Source organism: Gallus gallus, chromosome Z (assembly GCF_016699485.2).
Source record: "Gallus gallus isolate bGalGal1 chromosome Z, bGalGal1.mat.broiler.GRCg7b, whole genome shotgun sequence".
NCBI classification, from domain to species: domain Eukaryota; kingdom Metazoa; phylum Chordata; class Aves; order Galliformes; family Phasianidae; genus Gallus; species Gallus gallus.
In genome coordinates this window covers 12,778,789-12,803,678 of record NC_052572.1, presented here as the reverse complement: position 1 = coordinate 12,803,678, position 24,890 = coordinate 12,778,789, and the positions used below count along the sequence as shown (strand labels likewise).

General features: G+C 37.3%; 1 protein-coding gene across 1 annotated transcript in view; it reads left to right on the top strand.

Annotated features, from left to right (window-relative positions):
• The window catches only part of RICTOR (RPTOR independent companion of MTOR complex 2), an 80,132-nt gene that overhangs the window by 9,727 nt on the left and 45,515 nt on the right, over positions 1–24,890 (top strand). Inside the window, exons 3-5 of the mRNA XM_003642978.6 lie at positions 8,959–9,056; positions 18,298–18,362; positions 22,719–22,850. Of these exons, the coding sequence (XP_003643026.1) occupies positions 8,959–9,056; positions 18,298–18,362; positions 22,719–22,850 (295 nt within the window). The remainder of the gene's footprint in view (positions 1–8,958; positions 9,057–18,297; positions 18,363–22,718; positions 22,851–24,890) is intronic.

Sequence of the window (24,890 nt, the reverse complement as noted above, 5' to 3'; positions counted from 1 at the left end):
ATATGATGTGAAACAGTCAGTGTACATCTTTCTAAAGGTATTGGAAATTATGGATGGCCTGAATTCTCCTTTTAGAATTGCTGTCAGGAGAGAATAATGTGAGTTGGAGGGATTAAATATAAATTTCTAAACCATTACAGTAAATTTTTATTCCCCATTCAAATTATTATGTGATCTAGAAAATACTGATGCCAAGCCATTGAGTGCAGTTGACACACCAGAGGGATGGGATGCCATCCAGAGGGACATAGAGAGCCTTGAGCAGTGGGCCTAGACAGACATCATGTGGTTCAACAAATCCAAGTGCAAGGTCTTGCACCTAGGTTGAGGCAACCCCCATTACCAATTCAAGCTGGGGGATGAAAGGTTTGAGTGCGGCCCTGCCAAAAAAGAAAACGGAGTACTGGTGGATGGGAGCCACTAGTGTGCTGTCACAGACCAGAAAGCTAGCCGTATCCTGTGCTGCATCAAAAGATACAAGGCCAGTAAGGTGAGGGAGGTGATCCTGCCCTTCTACTCTGCGGCGGTGGGACCTCACCTAGAGTCCCCTGTCCAGATTTGGAGAGCCCAGTACAGGAGAGACATGGACCTGTTAAAGCACGTCCAGACGCGGGTCACAAATGTGATCCAAGGGATGGAATGCCTCTCCTATGAGGACAGTCTGAAAGAGCTGGAGCTTTTCAGCCTGGAGAAGAGAAGGCTGTAAGGTGACCTGAGATTGGCCTTTCAGTATCTAAAGAGGAGCTATAAGAAAGAAGGGGACAGATTCTTAGTAGGTCTGTGGTGATAGAACGAGGGGAAATGGTTTCAAGCTTAAAGAGGGTAGATTTAGGTTGGATATAAGGAAAATCTCTTCTACAGTGAGGGTGGTGAAGCACTGGAACAAGTTGCCCAGAGATGTGATTGATACCCTGTCCCTGGAGATTTTCAGGGAGAGGCTGGATGAGGCCCTGGGCAACCTGATCTACTTACGGATGTCCCTGTTCACTACAGGGGAGTTGGACTGCATGACCTTAAAGGTCCTTTCCAGCTTTAAGGATTCTATGATTCTATAAGACTAATTTGATTTCAGTATAACATAACCAACATTACAAATCTGGAAAAGGCTTGTCATCCAACTTTGTACCTACTTTTGAACAAAGTAGCTGTGGTGCTATGTCATTCCTGTCTTGCAGTCTGCCTTTAACAGCAGATAATTGGTACATTAAAGAGAGCAGAAGAGCAGGAGCATAGTCGTGCTGCCACTGAGCTTTCCCCAACATCCAGCAGTTCATGACTGAGTTTGTTTTTCCTTCTTTCTTTTTACTTAACATCTAGACTTCTGTGTGTATTAGAACAAGTTCTTCTAGACGGTAACTGTACGTACTGGAAGAATTTATATCAGTATTTTAATAGGAAGTGCTAATGACAGGACTTTTCTTTGGAGCCTAATTTCAGCTTGATTTTAATAATTAGCATGTTCATCTGATATTGTAGAAAGATGGAAATATGTTTTTCATGGGAGAGAAAACTGTGTGTAATGAATGAAGATTGTATATACCCCAACAATGACTGGTGAGGCTCTTGGTAGTGGCGTCACATCTTCCTGATGTTTGAGGGCTACAGCAATCCTTAATTCACTGAACAGACAAATTACTTTACAGATTTTGAAACCTATCTTGGTATCTTATAGTGTTGTAACTTGAAGCTTATTTTCAAAATTGGTACTTGAGAAACCTTAGGCAGGATAGTTGCTTGTATATGACTTTAAAGCATTTAAAGAATCATTTGTTTATCGAAACAACTTGTAATTCATTTTCAAGACAGTGTAGGTTTTATCCTTTGGAATGGGCTCTCTTTGGTTGTGTCTTGCTGTGTTCAAAATTTAAAGGTATTTTAAGTTGTCTCTAGCAATCCAAAATCACTTATGTGATGCAAAGCCTTCAGCTTTGCTCAGTGCTTCTGTTGGAGTAGTAATATTGTAGCTTTAGATGCTATGAATGTTGTTAACATTTTAGCTATAAAACCTGTTTTTCTTGAGTTTTCATAGTAAAACAAAGCTGTCTACAAAAGTAGCATACAAGATGACATACTGTGAATAATTAACATAGTCCAAGAATGAGAATGTATGCTTAGGTTGACTTTTCTACAAGCACGATCTCTATGGGTTGGTTTGTTATATAATATTCTAAGAAGATAACTTGGAAAATTGTGCATTTCTTGAACTGGCCTTTCCACTTCAAGCTGAATGCAATGTGAGAATGTTACTAAATGTCATCATTATACTTGGGAATCTTTTAAAAAATATTTAATTTGCATTAGTTTATATAAATCTGCAAAGGTCTGTACAATCACAGTAGGCTCTTGGACTTTACTTGCTTGTTTACTTATAGAAGGAAGTATGTGCAATAAAATAAATATGAGAAGTTAAATTCATAAATATAATCCTGATATAAGCCTTTTTTGTTCTGAGATCCTCGCTTTTCCTGGATTCTACTTGTTATATGTTGTCTCTTGTATTGCTTTCCAGACATTTTTATAAATATGAAGCTTAATTTGTACCTGACACAGGTAGAGGAGCAATTCTTTTTCCTTCTTAGGTAACTAACATCTCCCTTGATGTGCTTTCTCTATTGTTCAGCTGCTTTCATGTATTTCTAGCCTTTTTGAGTAGTGTGAGTGAAAATAAGCTTAATACTTACATTTTCTCTTTTCATGAACTGGACTTCTTATCTTGCGTTCAGACTACAGTGCTTTATGTGTTGTTAACCTATGGAAAATATAGGAAGCAATCTAAATAAATTTGTGCTTGCATCCTGCCTGAATCACTGCTTTTGGTCAGCTCTACTTCTAAGGGAATGTTCTCAATTGTTAAACCTAAGGTTTGTAATACATTGTGTATTTTTTTTAACGTAAAATTTTTGGTGATAATTTAGCAACAGTTACATGTCATTTTATACCAGCGCAAAGTATATTGCACCTTGCAAATTTAAGTGTAGTAATAGTTTCTATCTTTGGTCATATCGTGTGCCTGTATTGCTTAGTTTTCAACGCAGTAGTATGCGTGTAATGTTGAGATGTAGAGATGATTCTCTGTAAATGTTTTCCTTTAGATTGAAGGTATATTTCGGTACTACTGTGTATTCTTTTTTTGGAAGTCATAGACTGAAAGTGTATCATTTGTACACAAGCTTGTTTTTTATTCTGGCAAAGTTTGGTTCTCAGGGTGTCCATATCAGTAGTTCAGAAGTTCTCTCTTTCCTTTCTTATGTAGTTGTCATTTCTTCCATTGTTCTCAGAACTTCTTGGTTTTCTTCTGTATAGTTTCCACATCTTGAATTAGATGTAAATTAAGAATATTTCCTATTAGAACTATTATGTGATCTCTCATCTTTTTCAGCACGTTTATAATGGAAGGATATACTTTCTCTTTAGTGTTTCATTCCTTTCTTTCATTTATGGGCAAAAAACATTTTAGTAGACTGATTGCCTATCATCTAGACTTGCATGGCACCTGTAAGGGACAGATTCCTAATCATTCATTGTTTTAATAACTGGTAACTCATGGCTATTTCAGTGGAAACAGAACAGTGTATTTCATAGGCATTTCCTTCATCTTGACAGCATATTGCTCAACAAGCAACCTTGCGGCATTTGACTGTGTAGCAGTTAGTCTTAAGAAAAGAAAATCTGTACTAAACATAGAGGTGCAAGTTAAGCAAGGTCATAGAATCATTTAAGGTTGGAGAAGATCACAGAGATCATTCCCGTAGTAAGAGGAAGGTATCTCCTGTGACATTGTTCTTACACAATTACTAAATGCTTCGCTTCAGTTAAGTACAATTTCCTTCTCTAAGAAAAATATTTAGCCAAATTTAGTCTCTTATCTCACTTCTTGACACTGTGTTCCTAGTATGTGTGATAGCAGCTATGGTGCAGTCTTTCACTTGAGTTTACTTAGTGTTATGTTTGGTGTTTTCTGTGTTCAGCCACTGACCTAGCATCTCAGAGGTAATGTGTATGTAAGCATGCACTCCTCAGTTTAACTCATGCCTAACTTCAGAGTTACTGAATTATTTGTGTGCTAAAGCCTACCATTCTTGTTTGCTTGTTGTTGACGTATACATAGCAGAATAGTTTAATGGACATGCCGCTACTGCATGTGGTCAACAGTGTCTGCCAGAGTAGGGGGGAGGGAGTCATCACTCCTGCTAACATAGCTGTTGCCGGTCCTGTTTCATCCCTGCATTAGATGGAACGTTGTTTTGTGTAGCTGGAGCTCTGTGGTGATGTTATTTACTCTCGAGAGAATGAGATCTGTCAGAATGCATTGTGATTTTTTCACTGAGGAAAAAGCTGTCACAGTCCTGAAGGGATGAAAAAATGAGTCAAATGCTAAAAGGCCACAGGAGTTTAAGAACAAACAATAACAAAACAACTTTGAAGACTTCCAATGTATATGCGTCTATGAATTCTTTTAAGGTGTAGAGAATGACTGAGTTGTTGAGGCTAGGGTTTTTAGAATATCAAGTGTTGCTGTGTGGAAAAGATTATATGTACTGGATGTTATTCAGTGCAGACAGCTATGGATTAAGAACTGTGTGCTTGGTGTAATGAGAATACACAGAACATAGAGATCTTCTGATTCCATAAAGGAAAACTGGATACATAGAAAATCAGACATTAATGATCATAAAGCTAAGCTGTTGCTCAACACAGATGGCCTGGCTTGGAAGTTTTGTATATATCAACAAGTTTTTTGATGAGATTTGAGACAGTGACTTTCCATATGTTAACCAGGACAACTTGCTAAGTGTAGAAGTACAGGTAAAAATAAAGTACATGACTTTTATCTAATGAGTCACTTCAGCTGAAAGGGGTATGTCTTTGTTCCACCACTGTCTGTGAGTGTCTCTGTGTCTGACACTTCTGTTGCTTGTTCCATAACTTCAGGACTGGATCCTGTAACCCAGCAGAAAACCAGTGCAACTGAAAGAATGAGAAGTAGACTGCAGAGTTAGTTAAGCAGAAGCATTTTGATGTGAAGCTGACAGATGCCAGAGCAGTGTAAAGGATAAAGTGTATCGTGTAGTGCGACAGGGCAGAAGGAAAGAAGATAAGGGAAGGAGTTGTGCGTTCTTTGTCTGAGGAGAGCTCTGATCAGCTCAGTCATTTTGCACAACTCCACCCTCAGAAACACCATAGGAAAGAATGTGAAGATATTTTGTTGTTGTTGTGGGTTGACTCACAATGAGTCAGCATCTCAGTGATAAATGAGGTAAAGTCAGGAAATAATAGACTGTTGTGGGGGGTCTTAAAAGTTTGAGTAGCTTTTCTTCATCTTTTTCAGATAGAAGGGCAAGAGCTACTGAAGGAGTAAGGAGAAAAGGTTAGTTAATCAAAGCTAAGAAGTGTCTGCCGCAGTGGTCTGACATGACATATTAAACAAACAACAAAAAAAAAAACCCTGTCCTTGCTGACCCCAACATGTACTGTTAAGCTTGATAATGAAGTATAAAGGCCAGGATATTTATTCTCTGGCAGGTCATTCTCGAACTGTGTGCCATGGGGTTTTTTTTGTGTGTCTGGGCTAAAATGTGTTCCTTAGGGTTGTTGAATGATGCTTTGTGGTAATAAGGTGTGCAGTGTTGGATCTGATCTTTGATAAATACAAAGTACTGTTGCTTGTTTGGGAGAATCCAATATGCATTTTATCTGTTTTCAAGTCCCTTTAGAGTAAGGGACAAAACAGCAAGAAGCTGTACCTCCATTGATAAAATTACATTTTTTTTGTTTAAATTACATCATCAATGGGTCTACCTACTTTCCTGTTGGTGTTATTTTTAATTAAAAAGCTTGTTAGGATATCTGAATAAACTTTCTAGTTCTGGAAATGTACCATCTGTTTCAAAGAGGAAAAAATGGATGAACATTCCTTGAATTTAAAACATTACAATTCTTAGAAAACAAAACAAAAACAACTCTCCAGCAAGTTTAAAGAAAGACTTGAATGGACAAGTTCGACGAAAAGTAATTCTGTAACTTTAGTTCATTCTGGTGGAGTACACTGTTAGGGAGTGCTTATTTCTTTACCATCTTGGTTTTTGTGTTTTTTTTTTTCCTCCAGTGCTTTGGCTGTTGATATTGTCAAACTCTGAGCAAGATAACTTGCTGTATTAGTACGATCAACTTGATCGTAGGAACACCTCTTGTATTCTCAGTGTTGCAGATCTGTTGCTGGAGTCCCTCTCTTGTTTCAAATTATTTGTATGCTAGTAGAGCTTCTGGGAAAATCTTGGCTGCTCTGCTAAGCACTGCAAAGATGGCTTCCATCAAACCTTCCTGCCTGTAGGAGTTAAGCTGTTTCAGAAAGAGAGTAACTTTTCTAGTATCGCTCTAACTGCTCTTTTTCATATGTGTAGATTAAAATGATTTTGCACATTTAAACTGGGCAGCTATTTTATAAAAGTATGTCATCGCTACAGAGGTGTTATAATTGGGCATGATGACATAATCATGTCCCAGCTTCTTCATTTCCACATTAGTTACCTTTTTGCAGGGCACACGTTACTTGGTTCCAAGTTATGCCCACAACATCAGGCAACCAAATAGAAATGTTTTTTCCCAGTGATATACCAGAAATTTACTAGGTGATCTCCTGTCTTTTCTGACCATATGGTAAGCTTAATTTCTGGAAGTTTGCTTTTCATGTGTAACCATCTGCATTTTCAAAATTTAAAATTACAGACATGCTTCTGCTAATTTAGGAAAGCTATTGTTTCTGCTTGCTCTTCAGAGAATGTTCTGGAGAGCTCAGAGACTGCTCAGCTCTGATCTTTTCTGTGGCATAAATGGGGTTATGTTACAGGTCCAAACCCATAACCCATGACAGGCCAAGGAGTAGAAATCAGCTAAACTATTTTCAGAGAAATCAAATTATGAGGAAGTTATTTTCCTCTTTTGTGTTCCCTTGAAATTAGGGGTTATGATATGAACTATTTGCACTGCCATAACTGTTCCAACCTGCTTATCTTTGACGTTTCTCTGTAAGACCTGCTTTGTTGCAAAAAGCTGAAACTGAGTTAAGTCCTGGAAAAGTAAGCTGTACAGAAGAATCCTATACTTGGAACAGATAGGAATTATAGAAAGAGATTTTTACTCTGATTGTATTAAAGATTTTGCTATTCCTATTACAGAAAAGGAATGGAGGGTCTGAACAGATACACAGAAATATTCCAATTGAAATATAAAGCTTATTGCTGAATTTCACTATGCGTGATATTTGGAAATGAAGGGTGGCTGTTCCTGACAGCTGACTGTGTATTGCTGGTTTGTGGAAGAGGGTATTTTGTATATAGCTGGTGATGCTCAAGGTTGATCTCCATTTAAGGAGCCTGTCATCTAAACATTCAGCTGACCCTTTGTCCAAAACAAATAAAAACCCAAACAACAACAACAAACAATCCAACAAACAAACAATATGGGGTGTGATAGTAGCCTTCCTGAACATATGCTTAAGTCACTGTAATCAGTGTAGTTGAACCAATTGATTCATCTTACTCTAGAGAGGACACCTTGCAGCTATTTAAGTTAATATTTTTAGGATTCAGTGGCTGATAGATGAGATCTGTGGACTACATTAGGAGCTGAGACATCTAGAACATGGATACATACCAGAGTCAAGGAGCTGCCCTGTAGTCATCTGTCTTTTCTGCCTGATATTCTTGAAACCCTTTGCTCTCTATTATGTTCCAAATACATTCTTCAGATTGCTAGTTATGTCTGCTTCTTTAAACGTATTAATCTTAAACTAGAGGAGCTGGTAACAAATTCAGCTTGCTGTGTTGACAGGTAGTGAGAAGGTGCTTTCTTCTATATCTGCTTTTGGTTTCCTTTAGATACTGAAAAATATACAAATATCCTTGCAGAATGAATGGGGAAGTACAAGAGGTTTTATTAACATACCACAACTTTAGTTGTCGCTGCCTATGCTGCAGTAGGAAGCAAGTTTCTTTCACTGGAAATTAGCACTGGGCACAACAAACACAGCTTTCCAGATGTTCAGTGTTTGGACTCTTCTCAAAGTTTTTTCTTAAGAATTTGTTTTTCTTTTTTTCTTTTTTTTTTTTTTGTAACAGTAGATTTAAGTTGTTCATGTCTCTAGCAGAGCCTTGGTATTTTATTTCAAACCACAGTGCTGTTGACAGTGTTGTAGTGCATGGCTATCACAGAATACAGTGTCTAATCAAAGATTCCAAGACAATCTTGCAGTCAAGAAAATTGTTGATAACTGTTCTAACTCGATTCTGCTGAGTACAGAGCTTACTGATTTTTACACAGTAGATTTGTGTGCATCTCTGTGACTAGGCCTATTCTGTGCTTTTTATCCTACTCTGCGTGTACCCCCAGCCTTATTCCCAAAGACAGGACAACATCATGTCTTCTCCCCATGTTTGGTAGTCCTTCTCTGTTTCTTAGCAAAACATAGGGCCAACAACTGGTGTAACATTAATATGGAGAACAGAAAAGTCTTGTCTTCCAAAAATCTCATTGACTCTATTTGGAGAGGGAGAGAAAATAGAGTCATGTGGTGAGGTAATAAGATGTTGTTTTATTCAGTCCAACTCACAGTCATCAGTCTGTGAGTTTACTAATTGTCTTTAAAATATAGAGGGAATAACAATAAGGCTGTTCAGATAAGAGATGCTAGGACTGGAGTTTGAGTCACTAAATAAGTATTTTTGTAAATCTAAGATATTGATTAAAATCTGCTTTGAAGAGGAGCAAGATTTTAGGCTTTATCAGTCATTTTAAAGAACTTGGGTATCCTTTGGGTAGGCTTTGATCCTCGACATAAATCCAGCTGATGCTGCTTGAAGGAAGATGATCTGCATCTTCAGCTAGGAGCAGGAAAATATTGGGTGCATGTTTAGCTTTGATTTTTTTTAATTGTCTACTAATGACCTGTCTTTTTTCCAGAACCCTGTGATAACATGAGAGAGATTCTCCAAAATGTGGCCAAATTACAAGGCGTTTCAAATATGAGGAAACTAGGTCACTTGAACAATTTTACTAAGGTAGGTGCTCATACGGTGTCAGAACAAGTGATCGAATGGACAAAATGCTTTGCATGTACTCTTTCAGATATCCATGAGGTTCATCAAACAGTATAATGAAATAGTACGTGGAAGTTTACGAGGTGTGGGAGAGGGAAGAAATAAACAAGGACTAGCAAGCAGGAGAATACAAGGTCATGCTGAAATTTTTGTCTGCTGGCTGACTACTAATACTTTATAGTATTGTAGTGCTTAGGAATCTGAATTGTCTCCTAATTCAGGGATTAAGTTGCTCAGATAGAGCTAAAGGATTGGTTTGTGCTTCACAGGATTGAGTAAAATATCTGAAATGTAAGACTCTCTGGATGTTAACTGACAAAGTATGGTGAAGGGGAGGGCTGTACTAGGGAGCATGATAGGCAGTGGCTTGAGCAGTATTAACAGTATAAAAGCTGTCAACTTCCACTGTGCTCTTGATAGTGAAAAAGATTTAAAGGATCAGTTTCAATAAGTGGTTTATATTGCTGATTTTTGAGGTGTTTTTTTTTTTCAAATATGAAAGTTCCTGATCACGGGAATATGAAAGATCCTTGCCTGAAAGTTTAGTAAGTATGCTGCGAGGTGACAGGATTCAATAATTAATAACTGCAGAATGAGAGATGGTAGAGTGAGGAAAGAGACTGAAAGATTTTCAGAATGAGAGCAAGTATGATGGTTTTTTTCATTGAAGAACAACTTGTGGAAGGGATCAGAGAAGACTGGGAGGTGAGCAGTGAGTTGAGAAAAATATGTTTGCTGTAGGATAGTGAATGGTTATAGCTGAATCAGCATTCCAGATATCAAGGCAAGAGAGAAATGTATTGCAGTAAGTGGGATTGGCGGCAGTGGTGCTACAGTGTTTGTGTTACCTGAACAAATGTACTGACACATGGGAGTTGGTAAATTGTACACCTTTCTGATAGCGTCACATTTAGGGCTACATTCTTGGAGATGAAATCTTTGTCTCAGCCACGCAGGATGGATTCTGCGATTGACAGTAGCCTGGAAGGGAGGTGGTAGTAGAGAACTTGTGGGAAAGTAAGGTTTAAGTTATCATTGTTGTTGCATGTGATAACGTTAAGATAGCCAGGAGGCTACTTAACAGTTTTGGGGTACTCACTTAAGAATGAATCATTGGGGTAAATCTGGGACCAGTTGATAAGAGAAGGAGAAACATTCATCATAATCTTTAAAGTAGGCATGTTTCTTAGCTGTTGAAAGCACTCCTTGTAAAATCGACAACGCTCCAGTGATAGCATGTAAGATTCATTTGGCAGGAGCGATAACAAATTTATGATAGCAAGTAAACTTTTCTTTTAGTGTTTTAATAACATAGCTTTAAATACTTCATCTTGAGTTGCTTCAGAGTACATGAAAATGCATAGCATTTGCTGAGAAACTGTATTTATTTACAGTAAAATCTGTCTTTTCTTTTTAAATTGCATCTGCATGTACTGACAAATGCTGCTGCTGTTACTGAAATTCCAAACTAGTTCAAGAAAGCCACCATTAAACTGCAATAAAAGGCTCATGTGTTTTTGTGCTGATCTGGAAATGTGTAAATTCAGTTGCCTCTAAATTCTCTAGCTGCCTTAAAACCAAAGGGCTGGATTTAGGTTCCCGGGTACATAATTTTTAGTGAGAAGTCAGCATTTGAAACTATGGAGCTTAAAACAGTATCGATTTTACTGCTGAAAGTCAACAGATGCTAATTACCTAGAAATAATGTAATTAATGGGTGAACGAAAAATTCTTTTAAAAAATTAGTTTTGAGTGATTTCTTGATTAAATATTTTGAAAAGCTGCTATTCTTAGTACTGACCTAGTGTTAAAATTGGAAAATGCATTCAGGAACATTGGAAAGAATTTTGTCAACTGAATGAAGAGAGTTGTCAAGGAATGAAGAGTTTCTGAAAAGTAACTTGCATCTTTGACTTCTGAAAACAGACTGTACTTCATAATTGGGTTTGATCCTAGATCAGAATGACCTCGTGCATTTGTTTAGCATAAACAAAGCAGATATTCCAGGGAGACTGATATAAGTATATAATTTGTACATTTAATTTTGAAAACTCCTCCAATTTTTGTTTGAACTGCAAAACGAGTAATGAAGTACAATAAAAGTTGCAAAACAAATTGTCTCTGTTGTGGTTGGAACTGTCCTTTGTTTTTCATTCCAGTGGTTAAGAGTAAAAGTCTGGAGACAGAGGGAGAGTTTTATTTCAGTTTTGCACTCTCATCTGCTGCTATGAATTGACATAGTCTCAGTTCCTTGTTTGTGAAATAGAAGTATGGGGAAGGCAGTAGAATTTTGTTTGTTATGTTAACAGCTGAGGATGTCTGTATTCTGTCTTGAAATCATACTGGTGTTGATGAACTTCATTTGTCTGTATTCTGGCATTTAATGATCTATGTGGAAGTCTGTAAGTTCACAAAATAATGGCTGAGGTTGACAGGACCTCTGGGTCCATCTGTTCCCACCACTTCTTAGGTAGGGATGCCCAGAGAAGGTTACCCAAGATCATGTCTAGGTGGCCTCTAAAGATCTCCAAGGAGGAGAATCCACAGCTGCTCTGGTCAGCCTGTGCCAGTGCTCTGGCACCATGGATATTTATATTGTGGGTATGGAAAGTAACACTGACATTTTTAATAGCATATTTCTGATAAAATAATATGAACAAGAAAACAAACTATAAAATCCAAACTCTCCTACTATGAATGCTACTACACTAAAAAAAGGCAACTAAACGGTTGGGAAATGTTAGCATGAAACAATTGCTCACTGCTGACCTAAATTTTTCCTTCAAAGACTGGGTAGCTGTTGCATTTGGAAGAAATACTGCCCTAGTCTTCTGGTCAGATAGAGCAAAACACTTCTATTCATGTGAAAACTAGTAACAAGTTAACATGAACTTTCCTGACAGACCCTGTGGTAGACATTAAACTTTGCATGAATTCAGAGATATCTGAGATATGTTTACATTTCTTCCCATGAAAGAGACTAGATTTTCAAGGATTTTTTTTCTTTTATTTGTATGTTATCAAAAGTACAAATACACAAAATTATTTTAAAATTATTTACTTTATTTAAATAGTTACTGATCTAGACTCCCAAGATTTTACACAGAAGTTAGATACCTGTAAAAAAACAATAATAATAATTATGATGATGAAATGATAAAAAATAATATTTTTTTCTTTCTTTATCTCAAAGATTGATGCTTTAAGGCAGATACTTAGTGTGAAGTTAGTGTGTCAGAGTTGGAATTATATTTCCATTTTTCTTTCAAGAGAAGTTTTAACTAGTGCAGCGTGTGTACTTACTGTGCAAAGTATGCTGGTATTTAATAGAAAGTTGTATTTTATTCATCAAATATTAGTTAGTACTACTAAATAGTAGAAACCTTGAACCTTAGTGTTCATGTCCTTGGCTTTTTGATTGCAGAACATGAAGTATTCTTGTCTTACAAGCATGCAACATTTACATTTTCTACTCAGAGACTTGGTCGTCACGGTTCTGATGATATTCAGAGTACTGAAAAGAATATTTTGTTCTCAGTTTTTTTCCTCCTTGTCTGCTACTCATCAGCCAGTACCTGAAGCTGTGGCATTGAAGGTAAAATGATTTATGGAGGACCGCCTGGCCTGTATTGGACAAAAACAATCACATAACTTTCAAAATGACCATAACACTATTTAAATAATGGGAATTATGACCTGAAAACTGAGGATTTGACCTTTTAATAAATGGTCGGTGGCACCTGCAGTTACAATAGTGGTTTAGAAAGTTATGTACCTCTGGCTTCAGTGACCTGTCTTTGCTTATGCAACTTTGATTTATAAAGCCATCCATAGAAGGCAAGTGCCCTGTAGTTTCCCCATCTTATACTGATTAACAATGAAACGTGACGGTGATTTCTGGAGGTTTTTCCCCACCTCAGTGAGAGGTAGTAAGTGATTAATTACTGAAAACCAGGAGGAACAATACAATTGTATTTACCTACTTGAAAAAAAAATATTTTGTACTGGAAGTACTCACTTAGAATCCTGTAGTATGTAAAGTTTATTTCCCTGTTAGCATGAGTGACTTATACTTCTTAAAGCTAACACTAGTTAAATAATTAACAGAAAAAATGGAATAGAAAGAGATTTTGTGACCCTTTTGTTCATTGAATGACAGTTTCACTGTTCAGGACTAAATGTAACATATTACTTTTTATCTGGACCCTAGCAGCTGAATTGCATAAATAATATGAAAAATTGTCAGTCTCTCAAAAATTTTTTGGATTGTCATCTAATGAGTCTCTACTGCTCTGTGTATGTTCTAGCTTTTGAGCATGCTGTTGGATTTTGATAGAATGTGGACTAAGTTTGGGGGCTGTCCCAGAGTCTGTGTCTGTCTGAGTTAAAGACCCTTGCACTGTCTTATTTTCTGCTTCCATTGTCATTTTAGGGTCTTTCTTTGTCCCAGAGATCTTAAAATCTCAATGCAGTAATTACTGACTAACAGTCATCCAAACAACTATACCATTATGAACAAAACTTGGTACCTCTTGATGAAGTATGTAACAGATAGGGACAGGGCATCTACTTAGGGGCATTCAGCCATCTGAGAGGCATCTAAATCAAGGGTCTGTAGTTCCTGTAAAGTTTTCTACTAAGACTGCAATCTGCTGAGCAATCTCTTTATTAACGTTACCTATGTGATTCAGTCTGTATTTCAGAAATTAGTGTAATATTCCGTATATTCATAATGCCATTAGTATCAAATTTTGCTTATTAATTGCTATTGCTGTTCTGTCAATTTTAAACATGGAAGAGTCTGTGCACTCAGTTTGTGTATGCTGTTGACCTCCTGTGGTTTTGTTGTTTTGAGCTACTGTTTCCAAGACATGTTGATATGTTGCTCATATTGCTATGACTCATCCAAGTAGCATGAAAAACTCATAGCTGACAGTAAACATACCAAAAAAAAAAAAACCCCTCACTGTAAGTTAGTCACTGTTTGGCCTAGAGTAAGTATTGTTTCATGCTAGTATTAAATCATCTGCTCATAGATGTTTTGTGCTATTCCCATTCATTTACCATTATATCAAAAACTTTAAATTTTAGATGTGGGCTGTTCTAACATGCAAAATACAGTTTGTGTGCACGTGTATATGTAAATATAAAAAAAAGTGTATTTGATTAATCCCAGGAATTTAAATGGCAGGGTAATTTTTTGCTGTTTTAGTGAACTGTAACATTGTCAAGGTGAAAGCAGATTTTTTAGCATTCTGATAATGCTTGTGCCTACAAACTTGTGTTAATTGTTAAGCATTAGAGTTAAGAATATATCATAGAATCACAGAATGGTTTGGGTTGGAAGGGACTTTTAAGATCATCTGGTTCCAATCCCCTGCTATAGGCAGGGACAACTCCTTCTAGACCAGGTTTCTGAAAGCCCCATCCATCCTGGCCTCGAATGCTTCCAGGGAGGGGGCATTCACAGCCTCACTGGGCAACCTGTTCCGGTGTCTCACCACTCTCACAGTAAATAATTTTTTTCCTAATACTTAGTCTCAATCTACCCTCTGCCAGTTTAAAGCTGTTTCCTCTGATCCTGTCACTACATGCCCTTATTAAGAAGTCCCTCCCCAGCTTTCCTGTAGGCCCCATTCAAGTACTGGAAAGCTGCTATAATGTCCCTCTGGAGCCTTCCTGGGTTGAAGAGCCCCAGCTCCCTCAGGCTGTCCTTGAATGGGGGGTGCTCCACCCCTCTGATCATCTTTGCGACCCTCCTCTGGACCTTCTCCATCAGCTCAATGTCCTTCTTGTGTTGAGGGCTCCAGAACTGAACATGGTAACCCAGGTGGTATCTCACAAGAGCAGAGGGGGAGAATTAACCTCCCTCGTCCTGCTGGTCATGCTTCTCTTGATGCAACCCAGGGTACAGTTGGCCTTCTGGCCTGCATTGCAAACTTATCTTTGTCATGAATTGAGCCAACTACAAAAATTACTGCATTATGTCCAGATTCGTTAATCTCCTTAATGTTATTTGAAAGTGAAATGGAAAGAAAGTAGAATGATTTTACCCTAGATATGTTTCAGACCAGACTTTTATAACCAAGCAAATACCCAAAGCATTCAGACAGTTAACAGTTAACAGTATCTTGCAGCCTATAAGCATATTATAAGCACTATAAGCAGCCTCTTTCTTCCCTTTTAAATACATATCAATCCAGCCTTACCTTGCAAGTATTTTAGTATCTTAGATTAAATTAACTCTGTCAATGTATTTTCTATGTCCCATATATATTTTGCTGCTCCACTTTTTCCAGTATGTCTGGTCTTGAAATGTGGAGCCCAAAATTTTGTTGTTTGTGCAGTTTTAAGAGCAGCCTGAGAAGTAGAAAAAAAAAATCTTAGTCTCAAACATAATATATGCCTATTCCAAAGAAAGCATCTTAATAGGACTACCTTATGTTTAACATTTCCAGTCGCTTAGGTTATAGACTGCTGTAACTCATAAATCTTGCTCTACTTCTCAAAGTTGTTACCATACTCCATATTTGATATTGTGAATGTCATTTCTGGAGTGTTTGTATTTCTCTGCTGGATTCTTCACAGTTTTTCTGTGACTCTTAATGTGTGGAAGTCTGATTGTTAGGATACAGTGTTCACTGAATTGGATTTTCTTATCCAGTTTGGGCACTGCTTTTGAATCACTGAAAGATTTTGAATTCTGAACTTGTTGTCCATCTTTTAAATTATTTTCTAGCTATTAATCCTATAAGAAGATGATATTGTGCAAATTCTAAAGGGACCCAGTATTTAAGTAACATAATGGTGGCCCCTTGGAGTCAGAATAACTAACTAGTAGCTAGTCTTTTGTTTACTTTTTTCAGCTTGTTTTAACTATTCATTCCCTTGTGAGGGGTTTTTTGCATGCATGGACACACTTCACATACTGATAATAATTACCATATTCAGAAATCCATACAGCAGTTAAACTTTCCTGAAGTTACAAAATATCATCAGTTTTTACGACTGAGTTTCAAAGTAAGATCAAACTGTTGAAAACAGTCTGTACTGAGGAGCTAATAGCTATGCTGTATGTGTTTGACAGAGAAGCAGTTACTTTGCTCTAGCTCTAGTTTAGTCTTGAGAATTGAGTGTGTTCCAGATGACAGAGATAGTATAGTGGCACTTCAGGATATGAGGTTTGTCTGCAGCCTGCTGTTGTGTGTACATCAGACGCAATGCTGCTTCTAGTTTATGGAAGAATATGGAATAATAAAATGAAATCTCATCCATTAGGAAGGCATGAGATTACCTGAAATGACAGTCCACTATCAGGACCGGCAGCTTTCTAAGTAAAATCTCTGCATTTGTAATTATAATTCCCTTCACTTGTTAAACAGAACTATGCATCAGTGAGACTGATCGAAACTATGCATTTTGAGACTGGTTTACAGAACCACTGAAATAAGCAGCTTGTTCATATGTTGGAATGTAGGAGGAGAAAGGCTGCTGAAAATGGTCTGGTGTATGTTAAATTCATTTTTCTTATTTGTAGGTGAGGAGAATGAGGGGTGAGGTCTAGATGTTTAACGGCAGCCTGAATGACTGCTGATGAACTTGTCTGAAGTGAACAAGAAACTGTTTTTACTCACTGTCTTCTCACACTGTTTTGCTTACACTCTGCCAGCCAATTTTTACAGTTCATGAGATATCAATAGAAATGCTAAGGCAGCAGTGGTGGCCTTAGGCAGTCCAGCAGTATGGCATAAAAACAGATTGACAGTAGGATTTCACATATTATCATAATCAGTTAATGCATGTGATTGCCTAGTTTTATTATTTAAAATTGAAAGGTGGAGGAAACGGGTTGTATAATAACTTTCCATATGTTTTATTATTTCTTCGTATAGTCACTGCTAAGAGAAATGCAAGATTGAATAATCTAAGTTAAATGCAATTGGCCTCGGTCAGCTCCATCTTTGGGCTACAATAATCTGTCTCTCTAACAGCTTTGATTTTCAGCATAGTTGTTGTGTATTTTGCTCAGAATAATAAATATTACTTAATACATAATGTAGTCCCTGCAAGAACTTGTTCTTGTTGAGCATAAAATTAAAATATCTTCATTTTGAGTGACTGTTGTGCTAATAAAATGGAGTTAATAGTAAATGGGCAGTGTTTGCTGCATTTTAATAATTCCTGTGGTATTCACTAGTTGCACAAACACTGAACTTCCGTATGAAGGACAAACTGTTAACACTGCTGTGGCTTAGAATTGAATGAATATCTCTTTCAGAAGGGACAAACTGCAGAACTGTCGCAGTCAGTATTAGTCACTTGAGTTTTTGGAAGTCCTTTATTTCAAGTGCTTTCACATTTGGCTATAATACTCTTTTATTATTTTAGGAATGGAAAGTAAATAAGATGTCTAGGAATTTCTTTGTTGCTCATACGAAGGAGAGCAGTATCAAATCTTCTTGAATAAGAGATTTTTTTTTTTTCTCGTTAGGTTAAAGCATGACATGCACTTGATTTGCTTCTTTTGAGACTGGCTTTGGCCTTGAAAGCTGCATTTTTAAAACTTAAGCCTTGTCCTCAAAACTGACAAATGAGCTTGAAGTGTTTAGAAGCTCATACAGCTTATAGGTATACATTCAACCCTTGCACTTATTTTAGAGGTTCTAAAAATTACAAATCCTGAGAAATTTATGGCAGGTCAGGCTGAATATCTCTTGTGGGACAGATTTTCAGCTTCTCCTTTTTCTGTGCCTGTGCTGCTGTGGACAATCTGTGTCTAGCTTTGGTTCGAAACTATCACCCTATCTGTGTTTTTTCAATGCAAATGTTTTACATTCTTTAGGCTTTCTAATCTCTACTGAGGTTACCAGCTGCACAACAAATACATCTTCTACAGAGTCTAAAAGCAGTTAGAGGAGCAATCTGAAGCATAGCTTTTGAAAGTAGAGTTGAAAAATCTGTCAGTAGGCAACTTACACAGTTCTGCAAGTATTTCTCTTCTAAGAGGACTAAGACTTCTTTATCTCATGTATATAGAAACAGAATACTGGCAGCAAAAACAATCAAGGAAGTCTGATTATGCTTTCACTTGCAATGAATGAAATTCCTTGCATTACTTGGGTAGTACTACCAAATATCTTACATTTTATGTAGTCATTTTTTATAGAGTTGTAAGTAATGTATGCTTTTTTTTTATTTTCAGCTTCTTTGTAATACTGGCCATGCTGAAGAAAAGCTAGGTTTTACATATGACAGGATCATAATATGGTAAGTAGTAAGGAAAACAAGGATGCTACTAGGATACTTGGGTAAAACTGGTACTTTATTTAAAGCAATTAAATAAATTCCATTTGTACTTTTGGCACTCGTGTTTTATAGTTCCAATGTGTTCAAAATGTCATAATATGAATGTAAACTTTAGGAATATTTCATTGTATAAAATCAGAAGTAAATAATACACTTTCAGGCAAAGGGGAAAAAATATTACTGTGAATATTTGTTCTGTATTTCCTCAAATGTAAAAATACCTTTGTATATCTCAGTACTTGCAGAAAGGACTTGTATAAAAAAATCTTTTCTTAAGGAATTTGGAACATACATACTCTTCATGTTAATTTCATATTTAAGGGTGAACATTTTATTTTTGTGTACATGTGAATGCTTTGCAGCGTTGCTTAACTTGCTGCTAAGATATTGTGTGTATACTTTCAAATGGAATTCTCCTATATTCTGTATCAATTTCTGACAGTTAAAAGTAACTACATGCCTATTTCCAGAGCTTCTGTGAATTTGTGTAGGCATTGGCAATTGGGCACTGAGGTTCAGCTTTGGAGGTATAAGAGAAACAAGATCCAGTATGTAATGATTTTGTGTTCTTTCAAATGTACTCTTCTAATTTAGTAGAGCAATTCTAGAAAAGCTCATCAAGCTTTCAGTAAAACTTAAGTAAAAGTTAAGTAAAATTAGTGTGATTTTTGTGCAGGTGCTCTAAGTACTTCTGTTATCTTAAATAGAACTGATTTCTCTGATTAAGCTGAATGTTGTTCTAAGTGCTCATATTTCTGTGGATGCATGTTTAGCTGTTTAAAACTTCAGTACTTCATAATCTCCTCATCTCTCTTTGTTATCTGCTGTAGTGTTCTGCGTTGATACAAAACATCTCTGAAGGGTATAGCTTCAAAATTAAAAGTTTACCACACATTTTTAAATACAAGTCTGGAAAGGTTGCACATACTCTTTGTTTTTATAGGGAAAAAAAACCAAAAACCTCAGATCTGCTAATCCTGACACAGTTGGATAAGAATACATTATTCTTAGCAGACAAAAAAAAAAAGAAAAATAGCAACATGCTAAGCAAAATGTTAAAAAAAAAAAAAGGCTTCTCAATGAAAAAAAAGATGAAAAAGATGAATAGAAAACAGTATCAGTTTGTAGTATTACTTTGATCAATCCAATGATTCCTGTGTATGTACAGGAAAAGTAAATTTAATCTGCATAGATTGTTCTACTCATAGTGATCACTTTCAAGCTTAAGAATGCAATCAAAATGCTTAGTCATTAATAACTGTAATTATACTGATGGTTCATTTGTCAGAAATATGTGCAATTTGGATTGTTCTTATGCTATATAGACTTCTCAAGCAAGACTTCACAGGATTGTAGATATTACACAGTATTCTGTTTGCAGTTTATTTTACTATATGACATAGAGCCTTTCTGAGTAATTTGCAAATGCTGAACTTTATAGTCAGTGTAGGATGTGACCTTGAGTTAGGCTAAATACACATATTCTTTTGGAAATAATTTAAGTTTGTGACTTGCTCTGCTGGTGTTCGTACCTTTGCCTTAGATTTTCACATGCTAGTCTTGTAGTAGAGAACAAATTTATTTTGAATGCAAGAATTCATGGAATGCAAGAATTGGATATAAGAAGTGCTATATGAGTTCCTGCATTTGTGGAGTATAAATGGTTAACTTGAAAACATTATACTGCAAGGGAATTAAAGATTTCAAGAAAAATTAGGCATTTCCTATAAAATTTTAGATTTTGGTGCCACTAATCCTGACAGAACACTAAACAAAATTAAGGACAGTTGTAGTCTGAACAGTAGTCTACAGTAATTACAGTTGTTCTTGAGTTAGAAGATATAATTTTTAGAACTCATTCATTTTTAGTTAGTCTAGGTAACTTTTAGTTTTTTCCTGCCAGCAGATGGAGGTAGTAGTGACACATTTCTCAGTGTAGATTGATCTTTATGGTTTCCAGAGCGTAAGGACATTGATAGCTGAGTGGAGACCTTGAGCCATGAAGAGCATAGAACACTGGTAGGCCTCAAATTTTTGAGGTCTTTAACATACCGAGAGGCTTTGGCCATTTGAAATTCACAATATGTACAGTTATCTCATGGGTTCAGAAATCTGTCAAAACCCTAACTTTTTTTCCACTGTAGAGAGTAGGGATGAGGCAGTTTAGGAAATAAGTCTTAGAATGAAGCTGTAGTAGTCAGCGAATATTCTTTCTAATTCTGTCCTTTTTTAGTCCTTCCATACTTCTTGTCAGTATTAAAGTTTATCAGCCTTTGTGCTATCTTAGTAAGTTTTTAATTTCTCTAGCATCACTTAAAATACTGTGCAAGTAGCATGCTGTTAAGTTTTTATTCCTTATCCCGTCATAATGTCTCTTCAGCTTTTAGTCAGATATATGCACAGTGTGCAGATGAGAATCGTTCAGTTGATCCAGTGTCTGCTTCAAAATCTCAAACTTAACAATCTTGACTTGTCATTATCTTGTTAGTTTTAGATACAAAAAATTGTTGTTGCCTTGAAAATTTTTATAACCTTATCCTATTCTAGTTAACATAATACTATCTGTAATTTTCCCATAGTCTTTTTCCAAAATATGAATTGTGCATTAAACACTGTTTTTCAAAGGAGATTGTGAACCTGAAACTTAAGAGGATAAAAATTAGAATAAAATTTTTCAGGACAGAAATCTTCCGTTCCTTCATCTTCACTCTTTGCATTCATCCTGTTGATTTATGTGACCAGTTTTCATCACCCTAAAACCTCTATATATCTCTTTCTTCAATCTTCAGCATTTTCTTGTGTTAAAGTTGGGTTTGCTAAGTTAGGAAAGTGTTTCCTTTTTAATGCACTGTTGTAGCAACTCCTTGCAAGTATTTCGAAAGATTACCAGAAGTTGGTTTGCATAAACTATGTTTTTTTTTCATGTGGTTAGCCAGTTTTCTTTCAAGAATATCTGATGTTCATCGGGATGAACTATGGAATCCTTTGTGTAGACATGTTGATTACCTTTCCTCTGTTGTAATTGCTACTGTTTTATAATAGAATGCTAACAAATATATGAGGATACGTCATGTAAATGTTCTTTCCAAACACTTAGCACTGGCCCATCAAGCTTCATGTCCAATAGTTCCTGATTTCTTTCAGTTCTTCTACTATTTTCATAATAGTCAGTTCATTTTTATTTCCATCTAGTACATTAGGCTTTCTATTTTGTCTAGATATCTCATGGAGTAGATTACTGTTAAAATGACTTCTACATGGACTGACTAATTGATCTCCAGAAAGATTCAGAAGATCTTGGTGTCAGAATAGTTGATTACTGTGCATGACCATTTTAGAATAAGAACAGGAGAAGAAAAAAAAAAATCTGTTAGTATAGGTTGAAATTCCATCTCACTGGCTGAAGTGTTCACATTCTCACATGTTTGCTGAAGCAGTCCTAGTAAAATATGTAGCTAAGAGTATTTTCTTCCTTTGTAGTTAAGGAAGGTGGGCGAATCTTCTAAGGGCCTTGAGATGGACTGTGTGCCATTTAATGTTATGATGCTGTATCTCTGGATGTCTTCAGGGTATTTCCTTACTTAACAAAAAAACAAACAAAAAAAACCCTGATGATTTAGGATATACGCGGTGATGACAGTTCTGTTTGGGACAATTTATACTGGTGCAAGTAACACACTTTTTCGATATTTTCAAAATCTTTGTAGGTAAGAATGCGCTCTGGTTATTTGTTGAAATGCTTAGAGATCTACGCAATGTAGGGCTGCTTAAGTTGTGTATTTTCCATTTATTTTCATATTCCACGCAAACATTTCAGTGCTATAGTATCTTCAGAGTGAAGTTCTTATTAATTAGTTAAGACAGAAATTTGTCACAGTTCAATGTCAAGACGTTGTTTTAAGGGTCCATGTTTAGGAGTTAGCAGTGTAGCACAGGAGGAAATCCTGCCTACCTGTGTGTCTTTCTGGGAAATTTTAACTGATCTAGAACACTTTTTCAGGATTATTCTTGTATTCAGCTGCTTTGTTAAATAACAAGTCACATATAGATCATGGTGATATGTAACTTCAGGGATGCACAGACTGATTTTAAAAGTAAATCAATGTTCAGATTAATATATTGTCTCCATCTTCTGGCAATGTGAGGGTTCAACTTCTAGATTGTACTGGTGAATATTTCAAAGACAGAAAATTAATTGAGGATATCTCTTTAAAAATCACAGTTTATTTTAAAGGAGTAGGTAGTAGCTATATTTCAGATGGTAAAATCTACCAACAACTGTGTAACTGTTTGCTCTCTTTGTTTCCTTTGTTGTAGCTTGCGGTTAGCTTTACTAAATGAAGCAAAAGAGGTGCGAGCAGCAGGATTGCGAGCCCTTCGCTATCTCATTCGAGACTCTAGTATTCTCCAGAAGGTGCTAAAATTGAAAGTGGATTACCTGATTGCCCGGTAATTTTCCCTTCTTGTTGCAAATTGTAAAATTCTGAAATTCTACATTATATGTTTTTTCATGGCTGGGACAGGTGAAAATAGGTTTAATATCTTGTTACATTTTTTATATGTAGTTTTACAGAAGTCTGTTTAATTCAGGGTGAATAGTATCCAACTCTTAAAAAGAGGGACAATAGTAATAACTTACAAAGCAAAGGCAATGCTGTTCTAATATTTGATACACATGAATAATCTTAAAAAATTAGACATACTAAAGATGTCTCAGTCATAAGTACTATTAATCAGAAATAAACCTGCAGTAGTATTGGTAGGTTGCAACCTTAATAATTTTCATGTCTTCAGTTGTTTTGTCATAGAATCATAGAATGGCCTGGGTTGAAAAGGACCACAATGATCATCGAGTTTCAACCTCCCTGTTCTGTGCAGGGTTGCCAACCACTAGACCAGGCTGCCCAGAGCCACATTCAGCCTGGCCTTGAATGCCTCCAGGGATGGGGCATCCACAACCTCCTTGGGCAACTTGTTCCAGTGTGTCACCACCCACTGTGTGGAAAAACTTCCCCCTAATATCTAACCTGAACCTCCCCTTTCTCAGTTTAAAACCATTCCCCCTTGTGCTGTCACTGTCAACCCATGTAAACAGCCATTCCCCCTCCTGTTTATACGCTCCATTCAATTACTGGAAGGCCACAATGAGGTTTCCCCAGAGCCTTCTTTTCTCCAAGATAAAAAATAAAGCCCATTTCCCTCAACCTTTCTTCATAGGAGAAGTGCTCCAGCCCTCTGATCATCCTAGTGGCCCTCCTTGGACCTGCTCTAAGAGCTCAACATCCTTCCTGTACTGGGGCCCCATGCCTGGACACAAAGTAGAGGGGGACAATCACCTCCCTCTCCCTGCTGGCCTCTCCCCTTTTAATGCAGCCCAGAACACAGTTGGCCTTCTGGGCTGCAAGCGCACACACTGCTGGCTCATGTCCAGCTTCTCAACCACCGGGATGACCCAGGTCCTTCTCTGCAGTGCTGCTCTCAAGGAGATCTTCCCCCAGTTTGTGTAAATATCTCTGATTGCTCTGACCCAAGTGCAGCACCCTGCACTTGGCCTTATTGAACCTCATGAGGTTTTCATGGGCCTACGTCTCCAGCCTGTCCAGGTCCCTCTGGATGGCTTCCCTTCCTTCCAGTGTATCGAGTGCACCACACAGCTTGGTGTTGTCTGCAAACTTGCTGAGGGTGCACTTGATGCCATTGTGTATGTTGTTGATGAAGATGTTGAAGAAAGCACTGGTCCCAAGACCGACCCCTGAAGGACACCACTTGTGACTGGCCGCTACCCTGACACAGAACCATTGATCACAACCCTTTAGCTGTGTCCAGCATACCTATTCCTAATCTGTTGAATATTCCATCTTTCAAATCTACACCTCTCCAATTTAGAGAGAAGGGTGGGGTGAGTGGCCATGTCAAAGGCTTTGCAGAAGTTCAGGTAGATGACATCCATCGCTCTTCCCCTGTTCACCGGAGCCATCATGCCATCATAGAAGGCCACCAGATTGGTCAGGCATGATCTGCCCTTGGCAAAGCCATGCTGGCTGTCTCAGATTATCTCTTTGTATCATATATGGAATCCATTTCTCCACACACTCACCTAGAGCTTCAGGGTCCTGGCAGACATGGGAAACCTGACCACCCGTGAAGACTGAGGCCAAGCACTCATTGAGTACGTCAGCTTTTTCTGTGTCTGAGGAAACCAGCTCCCCAATACCTTTCATCAGAAGAGGAACACACTCCTTGGCCTGTCTCCCTCCTGCCTATGTACATGTGGAATCCCTTCTTGTTACCTTTCACAACTCTCACTGAGTTCAGCTCCATCTGCACCTTGGCTTTCCTAATTCTATCTCTACACCCACGGACAACCACCCAGTATTCCTCCCAGGATATACAACCCTGCTTTCACTTCCTGAACATTTCCCTCTTTTCCCCCAGTTTAAGCTGCAGGTCCTTGCACAGCCACAACAGTTGCCTGCCTCCCCTGCTCGA